A 24,594-nucleotide genomic window follows, 5' to 3' on the forward strand; every position below is an offset into this window, starting at 1 on the left:
ATAATACATAAAACAGTTGTGACAATTTGTGTACGCAAGCAGTACAAATTCACATTTGCTACAGTTGACTTAGTTGAGAATGTGAGTTAGATACTTCAGATGAGACTGGCCATCTATTCTGCAGCAGGTTAACAATATATTTTTTTCATATTTCAGAAAAAATATCAAACGTCAGTAGTCTTAATATAGAATTGCCTGAGATTTGCTTACCCGTTTGTAACCCAAAAACTAATACATTGCAACAATTTATTTTAGCACATTAATGCCACCCTGCAGTGTAAAACGCCCAGGGCAGCTTACATATTAACACAAATGCAATAAAATCTCAGTGTTATAAACTACAGAGCAACAATGCCAAAGAGTGATAAAATTCAGAAAAATAAAACAATTGATTACAACCCGTCGAGCTGAGTGTTTGCCTCAATAAACGTTACTTTCTATTGCTGCAATGCCCTTTATATATGCAAAGATTGGAGAGATCTAATTATGCTTTGTTTTCTAATTTCTCTAATTTTACTAATATTGTTGGTCCCTAAGGACAAAGCCTCCAGCAATGGTGATCTGTGTTTGCTGTAGTAAATGTAGGGACTTCATGAGCTACTGGTACGTTCCAGTCGCTAATAAACCCCAGTCTTTCCTAAAGGAGAACATTTCACAATTTTTTAACTCTCGCATTAAAATCAATGGGACTTTAGGTACTATTCTAGGTCATTTCCTGTCTTGTTGATCTGTTGCATGCCAAGCCATTCACATTGTTTCTATTATTTCAATGCTTGCTATCGCAGATTTAATAACTTGCTTTCTAATACTGTTGCAAATTATTCCTAATGTAGTACATTCCCTAGCTTATTGCTCCTTTTGGTTTCTTGTTTCATTTGAATTGCCAAGTAAGAATGAATTAAGCCTTGTGAGTTTTCTCTCCATTAACCAAAAATTGGCAAATAAAAATTACCAGTTTCTAAAAACTATAAAAACTGGTTAAGCGATCAAACATTCAGCTACAATGATGGCTGCAATTATCTCTGGGTCCAATATTAAACAATATTGACTAAGGCTTGGCCAAAATACCCTCCCTTCCTTTTTGTGACACTAAATTTTCACATATTTTGTGGCACTAAATTTTCACATATTGATGTCTCCAAAACAAAAAGCAGTCATTTAAATCAGTTGAGCAAGAGAGGTTGCAAACCTGTATCAACTTACCTGCGAGTAAGCCCCATGGAACTTGATTACAGCTGCATAGACATGTATAGAACTGCACTGTAAGTCACTCATTAGTAATGTGTTTTAAATCTAAAGCTTTGCTAATAGATTGGCTATACTACTAAAAATCACAGTTTAATACTTAAATTTTTGTTTGCTCGATTAGCACATGGTACAATGGTAGTCCCAAGTGAGAGAAAGAGTTGCTGTTACTTTCCTGTTTGAAGTTCTTATCTGTGGAGAAATAGAGAACCTTTCTCCCAGCTAAGGTCATTTCCCCTCTTGAGATGTGACTTCACAGATGGGGAATGGTTATGATTCTTTTCCCACCCTGACCATTGCAAAATCCCTGAGCCAGAGTCAAATTGGATAGGATCTGTCCATTTGCTTTCGACTAATCTTATCAATGTGGCATTCCTTCCCAGGAAGAAGTCAAGTTAGGGAAAGGAGTCCACTCTAAACTCATATACTGATGGATGAGCAGTGAAAGGTACACGAGATATAGAAAACTTGGTTTTAAAGTCCACATTCCCCACTCTCTCACTCTTACAAGCACACTTATATGAAGACTGGTGTGTAGTAGGCTATGGCAATCTGCTGACTTTATACGATGATTCTGCCCAAGATTCCTGCATGCTCTAAGCTAAGCTCGATAAAAATTGGAAACCAGTTATAAGTAGCGGGGGGGGGGGGGAGATGTGAAATGGCAGGCAATGCTTCATGTCTTGAAGTCTGCTGCCAGTGCAGTGCCCACCAGTTACATCTGGCTTTCTGGTATGAAATGCTCCCAGAGGGATAGCTGCGTGAGAACTACATTTCAGTTGAAATCGAACCAAGAAGTAGGGTGCAGTTGTATACCCTTTAACAGAACTGGTAATTGTTGCTGTTCAGAAGGGGTTGGATGCTCTCTCCAGTGTCACAAGATTCATCTTCACAATAGCTGGAAGGCTCACATCCGCTGTCTTCTTCTGTGCTGGCTGGTAAGTTGGTGTAACCCTTCACAGCAAGGAGGGGAAAAACCCACAAACTTTAGTGCTTGGAGTATATAATCTGAACAGAAAGCCTTCTTAACAATTGCATTCAGGAAAATACAGCATTAAAAATAAATAAAACAGAAGCTCCTAAACAATTTGATGCCTCTTGATCCCTCTTCAGCCATTTGGAAAGCCTGTTAACAACTGAGGTGGTAAGGAGGTGAGTGTGCTAGGCTCTACCTCCCTGTCGCTATGACAGTCACCTTAAGACTCATGGAGGGTAACCTTGTGGAGCAGGGAGCCTCCTGGGCCCCATGCATTTTACTCTGGGAAATCAGGCTTTAAAAATGTGTGGGAACCCCTCCATGAAGGAAGGACACCCCCCCCCCTTGACAAAGTTGCCGTCCATGACTTGGAAGGTGACTGCGATGGTCACTGGGAGACAGCTGCTTTTTACAGCTTCTCATGTATTATCATGGTTTCCAAACACCTGAACACAGCATTAATCCCCTTTTGATTTTGCCAGCGACAAGTGCCATTTTAGAGTATGTTCAGCAATGTGGGAACTCTGCTACGGAGGTGGGGAACCTCTCTCACAGGAAACTCCCCCCCCCCCAGCAAGCCACAAGTGAAAGGGAGAAACTTCCTTTGCAGCAGTGGCCTGAAGTTTCAGTCCCCTGACATAAGATGTAAAGGGACTCACAAATGGGTGGCCCTGCCAGCTGACAGAGTCACTCAGAGGGGGTTGTGCCACTTCTTCTGGACGTGGTTGTCTGGCTGCATCCTATTCCCCACCCCTGTTCTGCTATTTGATGCCAGTCTTGACATCCTGCTAGGATAGCTCAGTCAGCAGAGCATGAGACTTTTAATCTCAGGGTTGTGGGTTTAAGCCCCATGTTGGGCAAAAGATCCCTACATTGCAGAGGATTGGATTAGATTACCCATGTGGTACCAACTCTATGATTCTATGACTGTGTAGGATGGCTAGAGCAGAGATGGGTAGTTTGCAGCTCTCCAGATGTTGCTGGACTCCAATATGGCCAGTGCTCAGGGATACTGGGAGTGGTAGTCCAGCAATTAATGGAGGACCACAAGATCCTTATCCCTGACCAATTAGGTCAATGGGTTAAATCTAATCTGGGTGGGAATTGGATTATATACTGTGGACAGTGTAATTTATATAGTGCAATCTATGCCTTGAGGGGAAACAAACGTTCTGCAAATAATGAAGTAGTATGAGAAATCCCAGAATATTTTTAGGGTGGCGCAGTTTCTACTCAACATAATACAAATGCATTTATGTGAAAATATAAGGAAAGACACAGTTACTGAAGAAACAGATAATTCAGGTATGAACTACCTTCACCTTGCGTTTTTACGAGTAATTTTATCATCTCACCTGTTCCTTACTGGTATCCAGTTGCTTCTGAAGGAAAGTGGAAATCTGACTGAAGGTTGGCCGCTGAGTGGGCTCCATGTTCCAGCATGCAGTCATGATGTTGTACCTGGATTGGAGGGGGGGGGGGAATCTGCATATTACCCATTCAGCAGCAACTTGTGGTATTCTGTGTAAAAGCAACTGAAATAATGACAAGTCTGTGATCATTCCCAAGGGCCAAATGCAGATCCTATAATGATGCCCGACTTGGTGACAACAGAATAAATGTTGTAAGGAGGGAGCTGCTGCCCAAGATAGGAAAAGAGGTATTAAGGAAACACCAAATGACTTCAAATCTCCAGGGCCTGATGAACTGCATCCAAGGGTACTAAAGGAGTTTGCGGATGTAATTTCAGAGCCTTTATCTATTATCTTTGAGAATTCTTGGAGAACAGGTGAGGTCCCTACAGATTGGAGGCGGACAAATGTCCCCATCTTCAAAAGGGGGGGGAGGGGGGAAGGAAGGCCCAGGTAACTACTGACCGGTGAGCTGGACATTGATACCAGAGAACAAATAATTTAGAAAAGGATGCTGTGATTAACAAGCTTAACATGAGTCAACAGTGTGATGTAGCAGCAAAAAAAGCTAATGCTATTCTAGGATTCAACAACAGAAGTATATTGTTCAGATCAAGGGAAGTCATAGTCCCGCTCTATTCTGCCTTGGGCAGACCACACCTGGAATACTGTGCCCTGTTCTGGGCACCACAATTTAAGAAGGATGTTGACAAGCTGGAATGTGTGCAGAGAAGGGCAAACAGCCTAATCAAGGCTCTGGAAACTAAGCCTTAAGAGAAGTGCTTGAAGGAGTCCTGCCCACGTGGTTGGGTAATTTCTGACATTCTGCCAGTGCATGCAGTCCAGTCACAGGTAAGCAGTTCTCACATGGCTAGAAGAATGTTTGTTACTAAAGTACCTAAATCTTGGCCTGTCACCGAACACAACTTTGTGAGCTGCAAAATGCATCTGAAACACCTTGGTGGAATTACAGCAGCAACATGCAGTATGCTCATCACTGAAAATGTCAGTGACACTCTGGAACAAACTTCCGTCGCTTCCTTGTAATGCTTGTGTGTGTTGCCCGGTTACAGTGGAGATTTCTGAAATCCGTTTACTTACATATCCTCCGGTGCAAACTCAGGTCTGCCCATATGGTATCCTTGTTTTACCAGGCTGTAAAACTTGCTGTTCACTTTCATGCCAGGATAAGGGCTCCTGCCTATAGTGATAAGAAGAAGCACAACACTCTACAGTCACCATGCTGTTCTCATGTTGCTTTCCTACAGGACTGGCTCCTGATTCTTAGGTCAATATCTAAGAGGCTGAAGGCAATGCTACGTGAACTCCCTAACTGTGTGGGTGCACTGAAGCAATGGCTGGTGAATAGGGAGGAAAAGTCGGGGGAGTAGGTGTGTAACTCTAGAGGCCTTTGGGTTATCGAAGCCATTTTGGTAAAGGTAAAGGGACCTCTGACCATTAGGTCCAGTCGTGGCCGACTCTGGGGTTGCGGCACTCATCTCGCTTTATTGGCCAAGGAAGCCGGCGTACATCTTCTGGGTCATGTGGCCAGGATGACTAAGCTGCTTCTGGCGAACCAGAGCAGCGCACGGAAACGCCGTTTACCTTCCCGCTGGAGTGGTATCTATTTATCTACTTGCACTTTGATGTGCTTTTGAACTGCTAGGTTGGCAGGAAGCAATGGCTGGTGAATAGGGAGGAAAAGTTGGGGGAGTAGGTGTGTAACTCTAGAGGCCTTTGGGTTATTGAAGCGATTTTAGTACTCTGCTGCAAAAGTCAGAAGTACTGTAGCATGTAGTGCCTCTGACTAGGGCAGACCCTACATCAAGTGAAAGCCAAGATGGTGGCATTGGCTCTCTATGGATCTGGGCCCTGTTAAGTACCTGAGGTCATCCCCCGATTTCTGGTGCCAGCTAAACTTTTAAGTAGTCTAGTATGACTTTTCTCCAAAGGCCTGAGGTTTCTTATGGCACTGTATGGCGTTGAAGAATCAGCACTACAGTCAGTTGTGACCCAGTTTTCAAATTATACTTTCTCCCAAACCCCATTTCTGATCTAAAGCCTTTCCATACTGAAAATTGGGGATGGACAAACACATCATTGCCTACCTAGGGAGAATATCTCCCAGAGAAGGATGCCGTAAGACCACACATCACTCTGTACTGTGTAGACACATTCAAAGATGCTCTCGGGTGCCATCCACTTCACTGGCAGGCGAGCCTGGAATTAAATTTATTTAGAGAGGAAACAGCCTGTGATATACAGATCTTGTGCCACTGTTTTCCACCAGATTTTGCTCAGTAGCCTCTGCCAGAATTTACATGCAGCAACACTTGTCCCGCTGACAAAGAACACACACACTCAAAAATTTCCCATGTTTGTGACCCCAAGATTTCCAGGTGAGGGCAGAAGAGATCGGTGTTCAAAACCCCAGAAAGCTACTATCAGCAACAGAGGAATAAATGGTCTGACTGTAAATCAATTTCCTGTGTACCCAGTGCACATTTGCCACCCCCGTTACTTACATTGCCTTTAACAACATAGTTAGCATCATTCATGATGTCTCTGGCCAGGCCAAAGTCGCAGATCTTGGCCACTCGTCCATCAGCCACTAGGACATTTCTTGCTGCCAAATCTCTGTGGATGCACTAGATAGCAAGGGTGAGAAATGGCATATCAGTTTTTCTTGATCTTCCCGACTTATTTCAACATATGGCCATAGAGAAATACAGGTTGAGCACCAATTTGTGCTTGTGCCTGCCTCCTGGTCACCAGCAGCACGATGCAGACATCCGGGCTGGATTAGTGAGACTACAGGCTACAGTTGCTTTCACGTCATCCAAATGTTTTGATCTACAACTTCCATAAGCTCCAGCCAGCATAGTCAACAGCCAGGGCTGATGGGAGCTGTTGCCAAAAATATCTTAAGGCTTGGAGACAGGTGGGCTAGAGTATTTGTTTTGGCTTTCTTATTCTCACTCCACTGGTCCCCTATGGAACTCCAGTAGTTAGTATGAGCTTCCAGCCATTGGTGATACAGGTAGGAAGACGCTGTACTTTGGACACAGCATATAAAAGACTGGTTGTGAGACTGTGCTGACACCATGAAGAATAGAGCACATGACAAAACTAACCATTTCATTAAGCCACTACAGAAGTAGTCATGCCTGAATCAGCCTTGATAATCATTTGCATTGATTTAGGCTAAAACAGTCTTAGTGCTCAGGACATCCAGGTAATTGGAAAATTATAGCCCATGTTTCCCTTTCCTGTAATGTCAAGGTTAAACACTCCAACAGCATTAATTTTGAAATGGTTGTAAAACCTTTTCAAGCTATAGAATGCCACATATGGAGTCTATAGCTCTTACACAATCTCCTTGCTGTACAAGCTTAAAAGGTAGGGAGGTACCCTTTTGTGGAAGCCTGTGTCTGCGGCACAGTACAATCTGTGCTGCGATGAGCAGCCAGTGAGATTGCGCTCACTAATTATATTTATAACATGGTGGGTCAGAAGCCCCAACCGTCACTTTCAGTTCCTTATTCCTGGAATGGGAGGCATAAAGAACACCCTAAATCTTGTAAATCTTTGTAAAAGCTTTGGGCTCAAACCACTAAACAAATGTGAACATTCAGATAGAAAAATATGTTTTAAAATGGTAATACTTCTGTTGGTTGGCAAAGAGGGGACTGCACAAGCTGAAAAATATAGTTCATGTTACTGCACAGCATCCATATGTATACACAGGTACAGATTGGGGTAAAAGGTAAAGGAACCCCTGACCATTAGGTCCAGTCGTGACCGACTCTGGGGTTGCCGCACTCATCTTGCTTTATTGGCCTAGGGAGCCGGTGTACAGCTTCCGGGTCATGTGGCCAGCATGACTAAGCCGCTTCTGGCGAACCAGAGCAGTGCACGGAAATGCCGTTTACCTTCCCACTGGAGCGGTACCTATTTATCTACTTGCACTTTTGACGTGCTTTTGAACTGCTAGGTTGGCAGGAACAGATTGGGGTAGGCAGCACAAATTCCCTCCTCTAATTTCATGCAAGGGGCAAGGAAGGGAAATCAAAGGGGAAGGAGTGCCCCACTTGCTAGCACCTTTCTCTCCTGACAGATGATCCGCATGAGAAATAAGCCCTGGGCAGAGAAATGGTTTCTCACCATATAGGGGGATATACACATACACCTGGATTCCTTTCTATCAAAAGCCATAAGTATTTAAGGAGGACTGGATACTGTTTATTGCCTATATGGAAAAGTATTATAATCAAACAATCAGCTTAGCAGAATGGTAAGATTTTCAGCAGTGTAGGAAATAACCTAAGTTTACAAAAGTAGTTGTGAGAGACAGGGTGAACCAAGACAACGTGAGAAAAAGAGGAGATAAGAGGAACCGTGGAAAGGGGATGGGAAGTCAGTTAAGGAATAATTCTTTGCTTTGTTAACAATGCCACTTCTTATTTACTTTAGAGAACCTCTTCTGTTAGCATTGTTTTAGTTTTAAGTTTTGTTTGATATGGAATTCATTAAAAATGCAAAATAATAATAATATATTTAGGATGCTGTAATAATAAATTTCTCTTGTACAAAAGCAGGATCTTAATCTGAGAAACACTTCAGACTACCTCACACATTTGAATGTTCCTTCATGTTCACAACAACCTTCCACACAGAAAACTAGCTGTTGGGGCAAAGAGAACTTAGCCCTCTCCCTGCCATACTAGTAAGTTGTTGTTTTAGTCAGTGGGTGGGTGTTATATGGGATTCATTTTAATAAAGAAACATTCAATCACGTGAACTCCTACCAACAGTATGAAATGGTACAGCCTTGACACAGGCTTATCACCTCACTGAGAACTAAGCCTTAGTTTTTGGGATGTTCTTTTGTTTCTTTCAGACTTCAGCACTATGCGTTCATTATTCAAGGGTAACATGCAGGATATACTTGTGTACAGAGCAGGGTGGGGTTCCAACTGCTGCACATATGTAGAGTAAAAGTTGGGCCAAGGCCTTTTGTTTGGGATGCAAGTGAGTTTCCTGCATAGTAATGGAAAATGACGCCTTGGTTTCTGAATCCTGAAAACATTTTCTAAAGAGAACTATGTTCAGAGGAGTGTGAACTCACGTTTTTTGAAGCAAGAAAAGCCATTCCCTGGGCCACCTGGTTGGAGAAATGCAGCAAGTCATACAGGTCGAGAGGATGGCCGTCTATGTCCTCTCCTGACACTGAGCTCCTCCCTGGAATGGGGAAAACTCATGGTGATCAACAAAGGGCAACTCTACCACAGGATGAAGTCAATGTTCAAGCTAACTGAACCACATTTCCAATATAGGGAGATGAATGAAGTCTAGAAATGGGAACAATAACACGGAACTATGGTTAACAGATAAGGATCTTGAGAAAGGAAAGAGCGATCACTTGAATTTGAAACTTCCAGTGTACAATGAAGGTTGTAACACTTTCCTAAGATTTAAGTCCCACTGAACTCGGATGAGCTTGCTTTTGACTATGATTGAACTGGAAGTCTGCTAGTAGGAACAGAATTAGTGGCCCAGTTCTATTTGTTCAATACAATTGGCTTATATGTGCAAGCTGTTCCCAGTCCCTCCAACTAATAGGACTGCTTTGTTCGGTACAAAATTTATGCACATGGCATTTATGATGCTAACCTGTGTAATGATGTGTGTAGTTGTGCTTGCAGAATATACTGAAGTGGGAAATATGAATGGACTGAGCATCTTTTCCATGCAAGAGCTGCAATTCCTATTTTATAGACATAGATGTGCTTAGCAATGCAGGTCATGTGATCTTTGTACATGGGAGCTGAGTTCCAGTTACAAAAAGCAATGTATCATTCTGTTAATTGGTGTTCAAATTCTGCATTTAGAATCACAAATTTAATAAATAAAATTAGAATCTGCCCTTACAGGATTTCATGGTGATTAATGAAAAGCTGCATATCTCAAAATGTAGTTCCCCATAATAATTCACATTCTGGCTAATTTACAGTGGTGCCCCGCAAGACGAATGCCTCGCAAGACGAAAAACCCGCAAGACGAAAGGGTTTTTCGGTTTTTGCGACGCTTCGCTAGACGATTTTCCCTATGGGCTTGCATCGCAAGACGAAAGCCCATAGGGAAATCTCGGGGACCTTTTTTTAAATGCTGGCGGTGGGGAGCAAAGCCTTCCCCCCCCCTCCGGACTTCAGAAGAGGTCCAGGAAGGCCGGCGGGGGCGAAAGGCTTTGCTCCCCACCGCCAGCATTTTAAAAGCGGTCCGGGATAGCAGGGAAGCGCTTCCCGCTATCCCGGACGGCTTTTGAAGGCAGGCAGGGGGGGCAAAGACTTTTGCCCCCCCTGCCTGCCTAACCGGGGGCTTTTAAATCGCCCCGGGACTGTCCGGGGCGATTTAAAAGCCCCCGGACGGCTTTTGAAGCCTCCCCCCGCCGCCCGGCTTCGGGGCATCGTCCCGATGCCGGGCGGTGGGGCAGGAACGCCTCCCCCCGCCGCCCGGCTTCGGGGCATCGTCCCGATGCCGGGCGGTGGGGCAGGAACGCCTCCCCCAGCCGCCCAGCATCGGAATGATGTCCCGAAGCCGGGCGGCCGGGCGGGAAAGCCTCCCCCCACCGCCCGGCTTCGGGGCATCGTCCCGATGCCGGGCGGTGGGGCAGGAACACCTCCCCCCGCCGCCTGGCATCGGGGCATCGTCCCGATGCCGGGCGGTGGGGCAGGAACGCCTCCCCCAGCCGCCCGGCATCGGAACGATGTCCCGAAGCCGGGCGGCCGGGCAGGAAAGCCTCCCCCCGCCGCCCGGCTTCGGGGCATCGTCCCAATGCCGGGCGGTGGGGCAGGAACGCCTCCCCCAGCCGCCCGGCTTCGGGGCATCGTCCCGATGCCGGGCGGTGGGGCAGGAACGCCTCCCCCAGCCGCCCGGCTTCGGGGCATCGTCCCGATGCCGGGCGGTGGGGCAGGAACGCCTCCCCCAGCCGCCCGGCATCGGAACGATGTCCCGAAGCCGGGCGGCCGGGCGAGAAAGCCTCCCCCCGCCGCCCGGCTTCAGAACGATGTCCCGAAGCCCGGCGGCGGGGCGGGAAAGCCTTTGTCCCCCCTGCCTGCCTTCCCAGGGGCTTTTAAATCGCCCCGGACAGCGGAGAAGTCCTCCGCTGTCCCGGGCGATTTTAAAATGCCGCCCGCCAGAAGAGGTCGGGGGAAGGCGTTTTCCATAGGAACGCATTAATTGATTTTCAATGCATTCCTATGGAAAACCGTGCATCGCAAGACGAAAAACTCGCAAGACGAAGAGACTTGCGGAACGAATTAATTTCGTCTTGCGAGGCACCACTGTATTTGAATTTTGGCACAATATGTTGCTGTAAGGGTTGTGATCCTGAAAACTATGCACATTCAGGTAGCTGTAATAGTGGACAATCAAAGTCTAGTGTAAAAGTTTAGGATGCAATGAACATAGGGATAATACACAAATTGTGCCAATGTTGGATGGTGTCAGCAGACATTTTTATACATCTCTCAGTCCAACCTGTAAGGGCTATTGTGAAAAGAAAGGAGATGCTACATTGAGCTCACTTCTGTTATTATTATTTTTTAATGTAATAAACAAACCATCATATAAAAATAATGGCAAAAACTGAAAACCTCAGCAGCAGGAACTACCTCCTCTGGCAATAATAATTGAAAGCATCATTCCTTGCTTACTTACCATTTGGTGGCATAAAGCCTGATGCTGTTACTGGTTTCATTTCCAAATAACTGTCCAAACACTGGGTACCGATTCCACTGTCACTGCATCAATGGAAACAGAGAAAGAAAAATTTATTAACAATCTAATCTCTGGATCAGATCTAGCATCCTGAATATCAATGGAGGAGTGCTAAAGGTGCAAATCTGTAATTTTAAGTTCCAGTCCAATTGATGCTGGCTATCATCATGAGCTTAGCTTTAGATGCATCATTAAAACTTTAAAGTCGTATAACAAACTGCTCCCCCAAATCTATTAAAAACTTCAAATGGGGCTTCTCAACTCTATCAAATGCTTTCTCAGTGTCCTTTAAAAAAACGCTATAGGAACTTCCTCGCATATTAACACATTGCTAATAATATTAAGTATGTCATTATTTGAAATGGTGTAAGTGTGTGAGGAATTTGTTTAGGGTGGGACAAAGCCCATGAATGTAAGTGAAAAATAAGAATGATTGGTAGGCATCCTGACACGAGGCATCAATCCCTTTGTCTCTTTCCAACAAGCACTATATTTCTTGAGCTAATCTCCTATGTGTTGTGGCATTTCAAGAAGGGAGAGCAGTCGTATGTGGGATGGAAAGTGCTGAAGAATGTGGGTACCAGCCCTTCTCATCTGTAAATAAAGCTTCTGGTCAACTTCTTCACGCCACAAAGCCCTTTTAAAGATAGAGTAGGCCATTCCATTGGACAGAAACATGGGAGGCCCTTGGTCATTTTGTCTGGTTCATAGAATGCAGTCCTCAGATCATGTAGCCACCATCTCTCACACTACAGTGGTACCTCGCAAGACGAAATTAATTTGTTCTGCGAGTTTTTTCGTCTTGCGAGTTTTTCGTCTTGCGAAGCACGGATTCCCATAGGAATGCATTGAAAATCAAACTTGCAAGACGTTTTCGTCTTGCGAAGCAAGCCCATAGGGAAATTCGTCTTGCGAAGCAACTCAAAAAATGAAAAACTCTTTCGTCTTGCGAGTTTTTCGTCTTACAAGGCATTCGTCTTGCGAGGTACCACTGTATATTGAACATCAGCTAATTACCTTGTGTACAAATCCCAGTCATGAAAGCTTAGCAAAATTACTCTTGCTCTCATTGACTTCTCAGATGAAGACTGTATTGTAAAGGTATGCTAGGTTGGAAATTTGCCCTAATTCTGTTGGGTTTTAGCCCTCTGTTGAATCTGTACTGGTTTGGAAGCTTACCTCCGGATGTATTTCTTCCCAAGGTACATATTTTTATAGTCTGCTGCCATGCTATCAAGAGAAGACTCAAATGTTAAATCCTGGATTATGAGACACTCTGCTTTCTTTCGCAGGAAATTCAGCAAGTCCCCATAAGGACAATACTCAGTGATGACAAATACAGGGCCTGAAAAAGAAAAAAACCTGATCAGAAAGTGGCATCATTGTACTCTGTTTCTGCTAGGTAGCAGCTTAGTTTGACTTATCAACACTAACTATTTCAGTTTAAAGGATTTTGGTTTTTGTAGCAGAGTGCCACACAGGGCTTCCACATTGTTTTTAACTCAAAGCAGGATGTGCATCACCCCATTCCCTCCAGATTTCTTTACCACTCAGAATTACCTATTCAAGCTGCCTTTTTTCTGCAGGTAGACAAGCATCTTGGATGAAGGAATTATGAGCAGAAAGGTCTCACAAGAGAAAGGGCTAAGCAACACTATCTCTTGCTTTTCCTGCAGTCAGATTGTGACTGGATTGTGGGCTTAAAAAACTGACCTGGGTTTATAAAACAACAGAAAACCAAGCAGGGGAAAGTAATTCCTAACTGGAATGTAAAGTGTAGTTTTGCTCTCAAAGGCAAGTTATGTAATCAGTACAATCACGTGACATGGTTCTTGCTGGACAGCACCATTTCAGAGGGGGGAGGGGGGAATTGAACGCTCTGTTCCTGTAAAACGATTCCCTATAGATAGAAAGCCACCTGGAGAAGCTTCATGTAAAACTCTGACATGCGTGGTTTTTTTGCTTTAAAAATCTCTTTGAAATTCTTTTATACCAGGAAAATTCAAGCATGTGTTCCTCTACCTGCAAGCCAAAGTGGTACGGTATAGCAAAAACTACATATCATGATTTTACTGACTGTGTAGTTCCACTCTCAGGTGTTGGAATGACAGGTATGAAACCAGAAACAGGTGAAATAGGACGAAGAGAAAGTAGTCTGAAGCATCACTATGATGGCAGATTAAAAAGTGAGAATGGCATACCTATTGTGAAATGCGGTCTACCTCCCGCCACTCCATCCCAACTAAATATAGTTCCTGTAAATTCAGGCCACTTCTAATTTCCTACAGACAGTGTATTGTAACCTTTAAGGTCTGAATAGCCAGCATTCTCAAAGCAGAGATGTTTATTCTTGTCATGATTGTGATACTGACTTGAAAAATCTATGACTCTTCCATTATGAGGAAATGTTGCTGAAAAGAATGAAACCAAAGGAATGAGAATGGAGGGGACTGTAGTGGCGCCAGGGACCGCTTCTTACCTCCATGTGTACATGCTCCCAACAGGTTGACGATGTTGTCATGGTGACCTAAATGGCTCATGATCTTCAGTTCTGACATGAGGGCTTCTTGCTCATCAGTATGTGCTGTTGCTGAAACCAGAAATGAAACTAGTTGTATTCAAACCCGTATGCAGGTTCTTGTGAAAATGCACAGCGTTTTTGTGCAAATTTCTCCTGTTATACACACATTTTTCAAAAGCAACTTTGCCTAATGTATACTCTTCTTTTCTTTTGCAAGGCAGGTTTCCATAATATAATGCATTTTTGTATGTTGTTTTCATTAATATATGCATTTATATGCATATACATAGAATATAATCACTTTTGTGTACATTACTTGGCTGGAGAACTGCATTGCAAAATTAAGATAAGTGCACACTTCAAAAAGTGGCTGTGTTTCACATTGCTTCATAAAGTATGTATTAGGTTAAGTTCACATATAAATGCACATTGAATTGATACCCTCCCATCCCAGCTAGTCACCTAGGATCAGTATGTCCAGTTCTTAAATATAAGTATACAGATAGTATCATGAGAAGGACTTGCTTCTTGCTCCTTACTTACATCACCCCCAATTTATTCCAATGTTGGAGCTGGTTTTCAATTTGCAGGCCCTTAGAATGATTATTACCTAGTGAGCACTGGCCAAGGACTGCTTTAACCAGCACTTACATTTAAGCATTTTCACAGCCACCTTCAGGACAGAATCTTCCTTCCCAAGTCCAAAAGCAGTGGCCTCAACCACCTTTCCAAAAGCTCCAGCTCCAAGGGTCTTTCCTATGAAAGCAAACATGGTGTTTAGAAGCATAAGAGAATCAGGAGGAGGATTTTTGATACTGATTCAGTGATCATTGTGTGTGCATGTGTGTCCCTGCGGATATGCACATATCCTTGAGAGCAGACAAGTAATATCTCCTAAAGTTCAATAAGCCACAGCAGGCTATGAGAAGGTTTGCAGTCAACAACAGGGGTGGTTTCTGTGCCTTGCACAGTTCAATGTCATTTCTTTGTTATTTGTAGCCCTGATTTCTCTGCTTCTGATTTTTCTGATCTTTTCATTGAGTCCTTTTCCATTGAGTCAGTAGCTGCTATGGGATGCCATTTTGCTCATTCTGCAAAATCCCAAGAATTATGATGAGGGGGGAAATTGTGCAGTCCTTCATATAAGCAGAATAGTATTATGCAACTGCTGTGTATCAGTTTTATAATTCGGACCTTCCACAAATGTAGATAAACAGAATGACTTACTACTACCAGAGCAAGTGTACAAGGATTGCTCCTCACCAAATTGCAGGTTGTTTCTGGGAAATTCCCACTTCTCATTGTAAGGAAGCTGGGTGGGATCAATAAAAGTATAATTGTTTCCCTCACAGGCCTCAATGATCTTCCAACGGACTTGGTACTTTGGTTTCTGCAAGGAAAAATCCATGCATCAGAAAAGCGTTGCTCAATAGCATTTTAGCACTTCAACATATTATCTGGAAAATGAGTCTCACTGAATTTAGTGGGTCTTAAATATCAACTAGACATATGTAGGATTGGCCTGCTAAACTCCCAGCAGCCTCCTCCATAGATGTTGCAACTGTTATAAGTTTGAAGAGGCCCATGAATTTTACAAAATGAGGCCTCCATACTAAAATCAAACACATGGCATACAGTCCCAGTTTGATTAAGGATACGGTTTTGTCAAATTTGGTTGGGTTGGAAGGCTGTATTTTGGTTTAATTTCGTCAATATGCCCCTTCACAATTAAGCTTGGAATGTTTTTATGCCACTATGACACTAAGGTTTAAAAAAATCTTTCCATCAACAGGGTCTTCTCCTGTACTGCATTGTGAGAGAGCGCCATTTTAGACATGAGAAGTGACAGCAGTAGAGCTGCTTTCAACCTCTGGACCTCTTCTCTGGCTACTTTTCTTTCCACACAGACCACGAACACCCATCTGACCTGTTTATACTTGTAGAATAGGAAGATGATACACAGAAGCAGGAAAAACATCGTCCCAGCACATGCAATAAGAATTGGTTTGGGGAATTCGCTCAGGGGTTCAGATGCTGCAGGAGGGAAAGAAAATAAAAGTTTGTAGTGCATCAGTCATTCTTGAACATTCACGAGAACCATGCTATCAGATCAAACACAACATTAGAACAAGAGAGATACCTGGCTTCCTCCCTGCTTTCCTATAAAAAACAAAGACACAGATATCCAGTGATAGCAAAGCCTATTTACAGAGCAATCCCACCCCCTGACTAGGAGCAGCAGAATGAAAAGGCGCAGCAGAACCACTGCCACGTCCAAAGTCTTGTGGCTTGCTCCAGCTCGGGCAGAATGAGTATGTATGGATGTATAGGTGCTCACACTTGCACAACATTTCTGACATTTGTTTGCTTGCTTGTTTCTTTATGTAATTTCTTTCCCATGCTTCAATATAGATGATCTCAGGACAGATAGCAAGAATACAATTAAAAAATGACAAAGCACATTAAATTAAAACAGTGGAATTATCAAGCAGCAAATTCAGCCATCTGTTCCAGAGGTACTTGAAATGCCTGTCAGAGGGGAAAGGCCTGGGGCCAAACAATGTACAATGCTGGTGCCAGGCCAACCCCAAGGGACAGAATCACATAGGAGCCCCCTTTATATTGGCGTAAACGCAGCCACAACCAGGATTTAGTGAGATGAAAGGTAAAAAGCTAGTTCTTAGCGAACAAGATGCTCAGATTTGTCTCACCTATGTACCGAACCAATGGACCGAAACTGGATCCATTCCCCATGTTATTAACTGCTAGGCAGCAGTATGTCATGTTGTCCAGCATCTCATCAATTTTGAGGGTGCTCTTCGATGTCACTCTTCCGAAGGGAACTTCATGCGTTATCTCTGGGCTGGTGTCCTTCATAAGCAGCATTCCACCTTGGTCACATCTGCCGGACAGCCAAAGATGATGGAGATATTAATATGCTCATATTTGTTTCTTTATTTATCAGCTTCTAAATTCTGCTCTATGAAGGATTGAGCTGTGTTCAGGTAGATTCACTGGACTACCAGGCCTTTGACCTTAGGATCAGTGCAGCGTTTACTTGGGACAGACCCAATAAATAATAATAATAACAATTTATTACTTATACCCTACCCATTTGGGAGAGCCTCCCCAGCCACTCTGGCAGCTTCCAACAGGATATTTAAAAACACAATAAAAGATCAAAGATTAAAAACTTCCCTAGTGAACTCAGTAGTGTTACTTCTGGAAACTGTAGGGAATGCTATAACTTATCTCACCTGTCTGGATGAAGATTGCGAGGCAATTTATACCACTCAATGTGTGGAGCAGGATAACCACTGGCTTCGCACCAAAGGCTGCCAGAGCTGTTGTCCATCAGTTTAGCTGTAGGGGGAGCTGAATAGCAAAGGTAAAAGAGCTGTTAGGTATAGCAGCCATTTGTATACCTACGCATGACCTGGAAAAGCTGCCTGCAGACAAATGCCAGCTCCCTCGGCCTGAAAGTGGAGATGAGCGCCACACCCCATAGTTCAATTCAACTAGACTTAACCGTCCAGGGGTCCTTTATCTTTTTACCTAAACTACCATTCCCAGGATTCTTGGAGGGGGGCGCTTTAAATGTATGATGCATATGCAGTCTTCATTTTCCACCCCATGCTTAACATAGGCAACATGAGAAATTGCATCATGAAATAATATGTAGTGAAACTTGGGTGTATGGGAAAGTGGGTAACATGTAAGGGTAATGTGTGAGGTTTTACAATTAGGCAAGAATAACCAGCTGCACAAATATAAGGTGTGGGACACACCTGGCTTGCCAGTAGTACATGGGAAAAGAATCTAGAGGTCTCAGTAGACCACAAGCTTAACATGAGTTAACAGTGTGATGCAGCAGCAGCAGCAACAACAAAATGCTATTCTAGGCTGTGTTAGCAGAAATATAGTGTCCAGAGCAAGGTAACTAATAGAACCTTCTAACATTTACAATAAGCCCTGCTTATGCAGTATACTTAGAATACACTCCATGTTTTATTTTGGCCACACCAAACCTGGCACCACAATCAGAAGGATATTAACAAGTAGGAACATGTGCAGATGAGGGCGGCCAAGATGATAAAAGGGTCCGGAAAACAAGCCTTAAGAGGAACAGTTGAGGAAGTTGGTATGCTGAGGAGACTGAGAGGAGACTTGAAAAGAGATATGATAGCCATCTTCAAATATCTAAAGGGCCATCACAAGGAAGAGAGAGCAAGGTTGTTTTCTTCTGCTCCAGAAGGATAGGAACCAATGGATTCAAGTTACGAGATTCTGACTAAACGTCAGGAAGAACTTTCTGACAGTAAGAGCTGTTTGACAGCGGAACAAACTCTCAGAAGGTGGTAGACTCTTCTCCACGAGAGGTTTCTAAGTAGATTGGGTGATCATCTGTCATGGATGCTTCAGCTGAGATTCCAGCATTGCAGGAAATTCGACAATTGCAGGGTCCCTTCCAACTCTGCAATTCCATGATTCTATACCAGAGTCTCAGATGTGGCCTTTGGAGCCAATCTATTCTATAGCTGGTCACCACTTTATCCAAGCAAAAGCACAGTCAATATTTTTCTTTTGGTGTGGATTATTCCAATTCCCACTAGGAAAGGCTACTTCTGGCAATTATACTTCACTCTGGATCACTTGATCTATTCTTGGGGGCTGCTTTGAGTGTATGTGGTTGTATCACTGCAATCACAATTCCTTTCGGTGTATTTTATTGTTATAGCTACATCACATTTGCTTACAGGAAGAGCAGAAAGGTCACCTGCATCCTTCACTTTAGCTTGTTGGTTGAGACTGAATGCTCTGCTGTTCCTTCTCAACATACACATAACATTGGAAGAACAGTAGTGGATGGAACACTTACTTTTCACTGAGATGTTGAAGGTGATGGATGCATTGGCTTCACCATTATCTGCAAAAAATGTATATATTCCACCATTCTTTTCCTCCATCCTGTTCAGTTTGAGCGTATTGTTGTACCTTTCACAAAAAAAGAACAAATGCACAGGGTAGGGTCCTTTCAGAAGCAATCAGAATGGAAGCCTCTCAAATAGAGACCAGAGATAATTTTGCATTATCTATGGACAGGTGTTGTTAGATTTCATAAATAGTCTATGTAGGAGCAAGAAAGAGGGCATTGCTCATATCATACCTTAGATCAAGTGTGGGAAACTTTTGGTCCTCGAGATGATAGAGCTACAACTCTCATCAGCCCCAGCAAGCCTGGCCAATGGAGGAGTTCTGTGCATCCCTCATGCAATTACAGTAATTTATAGTTTGGAAAGTCATTTAGGAAAGAGGAGGCACATTCTTTCTTACCTGTTGTTGCCAGAAGTCATTTCCATATTGAGTGTGAAATTCTCGGAGCTCCTTGATGGGTGCATGTATGTCCATCTCTGTGTGTGAGGTCTAGGATAAGCCTCAATGAGCACGTGCAGGTTCAGGCTGCTGTGCAAATTTGTCGCTTGGCTTCTGTTCTGTATGGTGGACAAATGCACATAGCCACTCTCTGAAAAGAAAATGAATGAATGAAGATGTTGCACAGAGGAATTCTTTTTTTGATTTGTTTTTTTAAAGCTTTCTCCTAGGAGAAAAGGTTGGGGCACAACTAGGATCAGTGTGGTTTTTCCCTTGTGGTACCCACATGGAATTTGGCAACTTGAATAATCACAGTAATTGGACCTTCACATAGCAAAGCAGCAGCCTTCCAATGCCATAAGCAAATTGCTTAATGCAGGGATGGAGAAGCATAGGCCCATGGGCTAAATGTGGTCTTACAGGCTTCCTTGTCTGGGACTCTCCCTAAGCCATGCTTTTCCCCAGGCCACATATAACCTGTGATATTCAGGTATGGGTCTCAGTGGAAGTGAAGATGGTCCAGGAAGGCATAAATGATGGACCAGAAAGGCAAGAAGATGATTCATCCTTTTGCCTTCTGCCTGGATGAGAGCTCGAGATGGGTGAATTAAGCCTGCAATATTGAAGTCAAAAGGACATCAAAAGGACAGAGTTATTGTCTGTAGGAAATTGTGGTGGTGTTTCACCTAGAAATCTGATGGGGAGCAGTGAACTTGGGGACATACGTTGGGTTGTGTATTGAATCCATTGTTCTCATGTTAACCCAAATGCTCCTTTCTTCAACGCTTCCTGAAACAAAGCCCAGCTTAGGCACTCATTTAAATGTGCGCATTATCACCAGAATAAGTGTGCAATGATGACAAAGTCATAGAATTGTAGAGTTGGAAGGAAAACAGAGGGTCATCTAGTCCAACCACCTGCAATGCAGGAATCAGAAACCTTTGCCCAGATAAAACCTGTAGGAAGGGTCAACACACACCTCCCTTGACTGAGGTTTGTTTTTGTATTAATACTGGGTGAGCTGTATTGTTGGGCTGCTGGGTTGTGAATGATGTTGAGAACTGGGCCCATTAGATATGAACAAGCTTTGCGGCATTTGATTTATTGTGGGGCATATCAGTCATTTAAAAGTTTGTGGCAAATGAGTGAATAAGTGTGATCCATCATGGATGTCTTGAGTGCTGCTGGGAACAAATTGGTAGGAGCAGAAAATATAGAATCCATGGAGTGAAAATACAGAGAATTAGGTTGCAGCTGAAGTACCATAGAAGGGGAAGCTGTGATTAACAATGAATGGAAATATGAGACTTGGAAAAATCAGCTGTTTTGCAGTCTAATTTTTTAAAAATCTGCTTACAAAAACATCAAAACTTGCTCACCTATCACCTGGAGGGTGGCTGAAGAATTACTAGTTCCTGCGGAATTGGTTCCCAAGCAAGTATATTCCCCAGTGTCTTCTAACCGTACTGCTGGAATGGACAGGGTATGGTCCGTGAAGTATTTTCTAGAGGTCACATTGTAATCTTCCCTTGGAAACAAGTTGACCTGTAAGCCAGGAAAGTTAGAAATGATGGCACATTTTGCAGACAAGTCGTTGTTTTAGTTGTCACCATCCTCACTTTAATTCATCCCATTTCATTAGTGCCCATCCTAGACCCAGTGTTGCTCCATCATCACCCAGAGGATTAGACCTAAATCATAAAGTAAATATACACAGTAGGGTATTTATTTGTGCTTATGCCTGCTCCTAGAGAATGGCAATGGCATAGGAAACTATGGGAAGTATTCACCTAAATAAGTGCACAAGCAAATTCAACTTCCCCAAATGGCTGACACCAAAAGTTTCATACAGTTGTTAAATATTACAGGGGGTGGGGGAATGGATCCCTGCAGGACCCCACAGCACAACTGCCAAGGGGCTGAGCAGAAATTTCCTATTCCTGCTGTCTCAGCCTTGTAGGTAGGAACACAACCACAGCAATACTGTGCCCCAACTTCCAACCCCGAGAGCTGGTCTAGCAGGAGGATAGCATGTTTTGATGGTATCAACATCTACTGAGAGAGCAAGGAGGTGGAGCAGGATTGCACACATGTGTGCGCATGTGCACACACACACACACACACACACACCCTTCTCCCAATGCACTTGATCAATCAGGGCAGCCAAAAGTGACTTTGGTGCAAAGACTAAGTCTGAATCCAACCTGCAAATGATCTAGATCAGAGCTTGCCAAACTTTTCATGTTGGTGACACACTTTATAGACATGCATCATTTTGTGACACAGTAGTTCAGTCTTACTAGCAAACTGGCGGGCTGCCCGCTCCCTTTCCAGCCCTGGGAGGAGTGTGGGGAGCGTTCATGCAACACACTGCAGCCGACACACTAATGTGTCAGGACACACAGCTTGGAAAGCTCTGGTCTAAATAACTAGCTTCTTCCAAGTGCACCTGAACCTAATCTCCACAAAAGGGAATATTCATAACTAAGCAATAATGACCATAGGGAGAGCTTTTTGAGTAGAAGGTGTACCACTACCTCATTTAGCATGGCTGACCCTACTCCATCCTTCAAGAAAGCCCTCACCACTCCACAGACTCAACTGTGAGTTCAGGTCCATAAAACTCTAAGGTTCATGCTCAGCAAAGACCAGATCAGCAGGGCTACATATGACATCCAGTTTAAAGTTGTGCATCAATTAGCCCGTGCCACCAAATCTTTCTGTTATCCCAGGTCTTTTCTTTGCTGCTTCAGCCATAACAGACAGTTCTGACTAAATACCTTTTAAAAATGACTTACATTTGCAGTGGAAGGATAGGTCCACTTTGCCTCATAGGAATAGGAGCGGGAACTTATTCTGCAGGTGATATTGAAAGGTTCTCCTCGTAGTCTCACATGATCTTTTGTTTTAATTGTGACAGATAAGGTGCTTGCTAAATCAAGCAAAAAAGAAAAGAAGTATGCCGATTAGCTACAGACTAAGTGAAGTAACAAGCAGCATTTTCAGATCTGTCAAGATTTCTTCAGCTTGTGCCATCATTTTTTGACTGAGTGGCCCACTTTTTTAAACCATGAATTCAAAGTCAGCCCTGTTGCCTAAGAGCAGGCAAAGCAAAAATGCAGTGCCCTTTGACTTCAGCTGGCATAAACAGAGTGGGTGAGGATGTGGCAGCAGCTATGCTGTTCTATGAAGTTCTGCCACTGCTGGCTAGGAGTTGGTTTGCCACCATTGCTATTTATAATTTGTTGCATTTATTGTGTGTTGCACAAAGCTGCTTGCTCAGACACACTAGTCAGTGTTTGCAAAAGTGCCAATTTTGATGGATAGCTAAGTTTTGGTTCATACATTGTTCCAGACAATTCAAATTAGCTAATTTCGTATTAAAATGTGAACTGAACCAATTTTTTTCTCCCATCTTTAGCACGGGTCCAGTGCAATGCAGCAAGAAAAGGATGTGGAGTCTGGATGCAAGAAGGGATTGACGTTAAAATCCTTGCTCAGACATGAAAGCTGCACTGTGCCCTTGAAGTCTCCCTAGTTCACCCAATGCTCAAAGCTGTTGTGAGAGGAAACAAGAGGTGACCTTTAGCACTCTTCCAGCACTGTGCTATCAGAATAACTACACCAGCAACTTAGAAATACCTCACCCCACCCTGGTCCCCACCACTGCTGCTGTTGTGGCACCACTGTAGAAAGAGCAACTGCAAACCTACCTTCAACAATAAGGCCTATTTTTGCTGAATCCACCCACCGTCCTTGCACCAGGGCACGGCACTTATAGAAGTTTTTATCACTCATGTTTACACTGTGCATACGTATTCCCTCTTGAGCGTTGAAAGAGAATCCAGAGGAGATGTTGTGCGAGTCCGTCCACAGGGTAACATTGCTTGCCAATTCTGGGTTAGGGATCAAGCACGGCAGCACCACATCCTCACCTTCTGTCACCCTAATGAATTTTTTAATAACACACCAGGCTGAGCTGTGATCTGGGGGGGGGGGAGAGAAGGGTCAGAAATCAATTGTGAAGCTGAGGCCAGCATTTAGCAGATGTGCGTGTGGCAACTTGGAATACATTAGAAGCAACTGGAAGCAATGGCAACTACCTAGGCTCCCTCACGCCAAATTATCTGGGGAAATGGCCCTAACTGAGTTTAGGTATCCTCTGCTATATACCCACACAACCATGTTCATGTATATTTATAGCTGAGCCAATGGGTTGAAAATTTGAAGTAAGAACAGCGTCATTTCACACACATTCATTGTACAACCTCTCTCTTTAGGGCGCAAGCCTGGGCAGTGTGTCTGGAGGTCCTAAGCTGCCCAGATGATAAGATCCTTCCTCTGGGCCTTATGGATGTGGTCCAAAGGAAAGGGAAGCAATACATCTGGCACCAGCTTGGCGGCAGGAGTTGCCAGAAGGAGGCATACTGTGTCACAAAATGACAGTAATTCAGTCTTACTAGCAAACCGGCAGGCTGCCTGCTCCCTTTCCAGCCCTGGGAGGAGTGTGGGGAGCATTCATGCAACACACTGCAGCCGACACACTAATGTGTCAGGACACACAGCTTGGACAGCTCTGGTCTAGATAACTAGCTTCTTCCAAGTGCACCTGAACCTAATCGCCACAAAAGGGAATATTCATAACTAGGCACCTTAAGGACTCCACTCCGGATTTGTGTAGGGTTTACTCCTTTTCTTATCCTGATGATGTCCCACAAAGCAGCAGGTACAGATTTTTCCTTGGGGTTTGCTCCCAAAGCCTTTCTCACTCCAAAGTGAGTGTAGTCACAAGGTAGGGGAGGTTTAGGATCAGAGTTTTCATTTTTTCCAGGTTGACGAGCCCCATCTGGCCCTCACTTCCCTCTACAGAATATGCAGAAACTGCCTTCTTGACCGTTGGACTCACTTATTGGTCTGTCGTCATGTGCAGGGGAAGCCCCTAACTCACCAAGACCCATCAGCTACCCTCATCTGGTTTAGCCAGCCAGATGAAGCCATTCCTGAGGTGTGGCCACTGGCACAGGTGTCTAGGAGCCACAGGTGTGAGCTGAGTGCAGGGGGCCCAAAGATGGATCAGCTACCCAGAAGGAGCACATTGTGTCCCCCACCAGACATACTGTCCCTTTCCAACACATGCAGTCAATCCACAATATTAACAAACATACAGATGGAGAGAGTTGGCTCCCACTCACGAGTCCAGGCCTTCTATGCTCCTCTACCATCCATTCGTTATGGTAACCAGCAGACATCCATGCATTGAGGGAAACATCTATAGAGGGGAGCCTGCT

General features: G+C 43.9%; 1 protein-coding gene across 1 annotated transcript in view; it reads right to left on the reverse strand.

Annotated features, from left to right (window-relative positions):
- Nucleotides 1–460: 460 nt before the first annotated feature.
- Nucleotides 461–24,594, reverse strand: part of CSF1R (colony stimulating factor 1 receptor) — a 35,991-nt gene continuing 11,857 nt past the window's right edge. Inside the window, exons 3-21 of the mRNA XM_081900163.1 lie at nucleotides 23,020–23,292; nucleotides 22,105–22,238; nucleotides 20,686–20,851; nucleotides 19,268–19,457; nucleotides 18,813–18,928; nucleotides 17,191–17,308; nucleotides 16,645–16,835; nucleotides 15,861–15,967; nucleotides 15,197–15,323; nucleotides 14,585–14,689; nucleotides 13,892–14,002; nucleotides 12,592–12,757; nucleotides 11,353–11,435; nucleotides 8,762–8,874; nucleotides 6,159–6,281; nucleotides 5,742–5,853; nucleotides 4,735–4,834; nucleotides 3,577–3,682; nucleotides 461–2,199 (exon numbers count right to left, since the gene is read on the reverse strand). Coding sequence (XP_081756289.1) covers nucleotides 2,065–2,199; nucleotides 3,577–3,682; nucleotides 4,735–4,834; nucleotides 5,742–5,853; nucleotides 6,159–6,281; nucleotides 8,762–8,874; nucleotides 11,353–11,435; nucleotides 12,592–12,757; nucleotides 13,892–14,002; nucleotides 14,585–14,689; nucleotides 15,197–15,323; nucleotides 15,861–15,967; nucleotides 16,645–16,835; nucleotides 17,191–17,308; nucleotides 18,813–18,928; nucleotides 19,268–19,457; nucleotides 20,686–20,851; nucleotides 22,105–22,238; nucleotides 23,020–23,292 — 2,576 coding nt within the window. The 3' untranslated portion in view covers nucleotides 461–2,064. The remainder of the gene's footprint in view (nucleotides 2,200–3,576; nucleotides 3,683–4,734; nucleotides 4,835–5,741; nucleotides 5,854–6,158; nucleotides 6,282–8,761; nucleotides 8,875–11,352; nucleotides 11,436–12,591; nucleotides 12,758–13,891; nucleotides 14,003–14,584; nucleotides 14,690–15,196; nucleotides 15,324–15,860; nucleotides 15,968–16,644; nucleotides 16,836–17,190; nucleotides 17,309–18,812; nucleotides 18,929–19,267; nucleotides 19,458–20,685; nucleotides 20,852–22,104; nucleotides 22,239–23,019; nucleotides 23,293–24,594) is intronic.

The sequence above is a fragment of the Podarcis melisellensis genome (genome assembly GCF_964234715.1).
Source record: "Podarcis melisellensis genome assembly, chromosome: 2".
Classification (NCBI taxonomy): Eukaryota; Metazoa; Chordata; class Lepidosauria; order Squamata; family Lacertidae; genus Podarcis; species Podarcis melisellensis.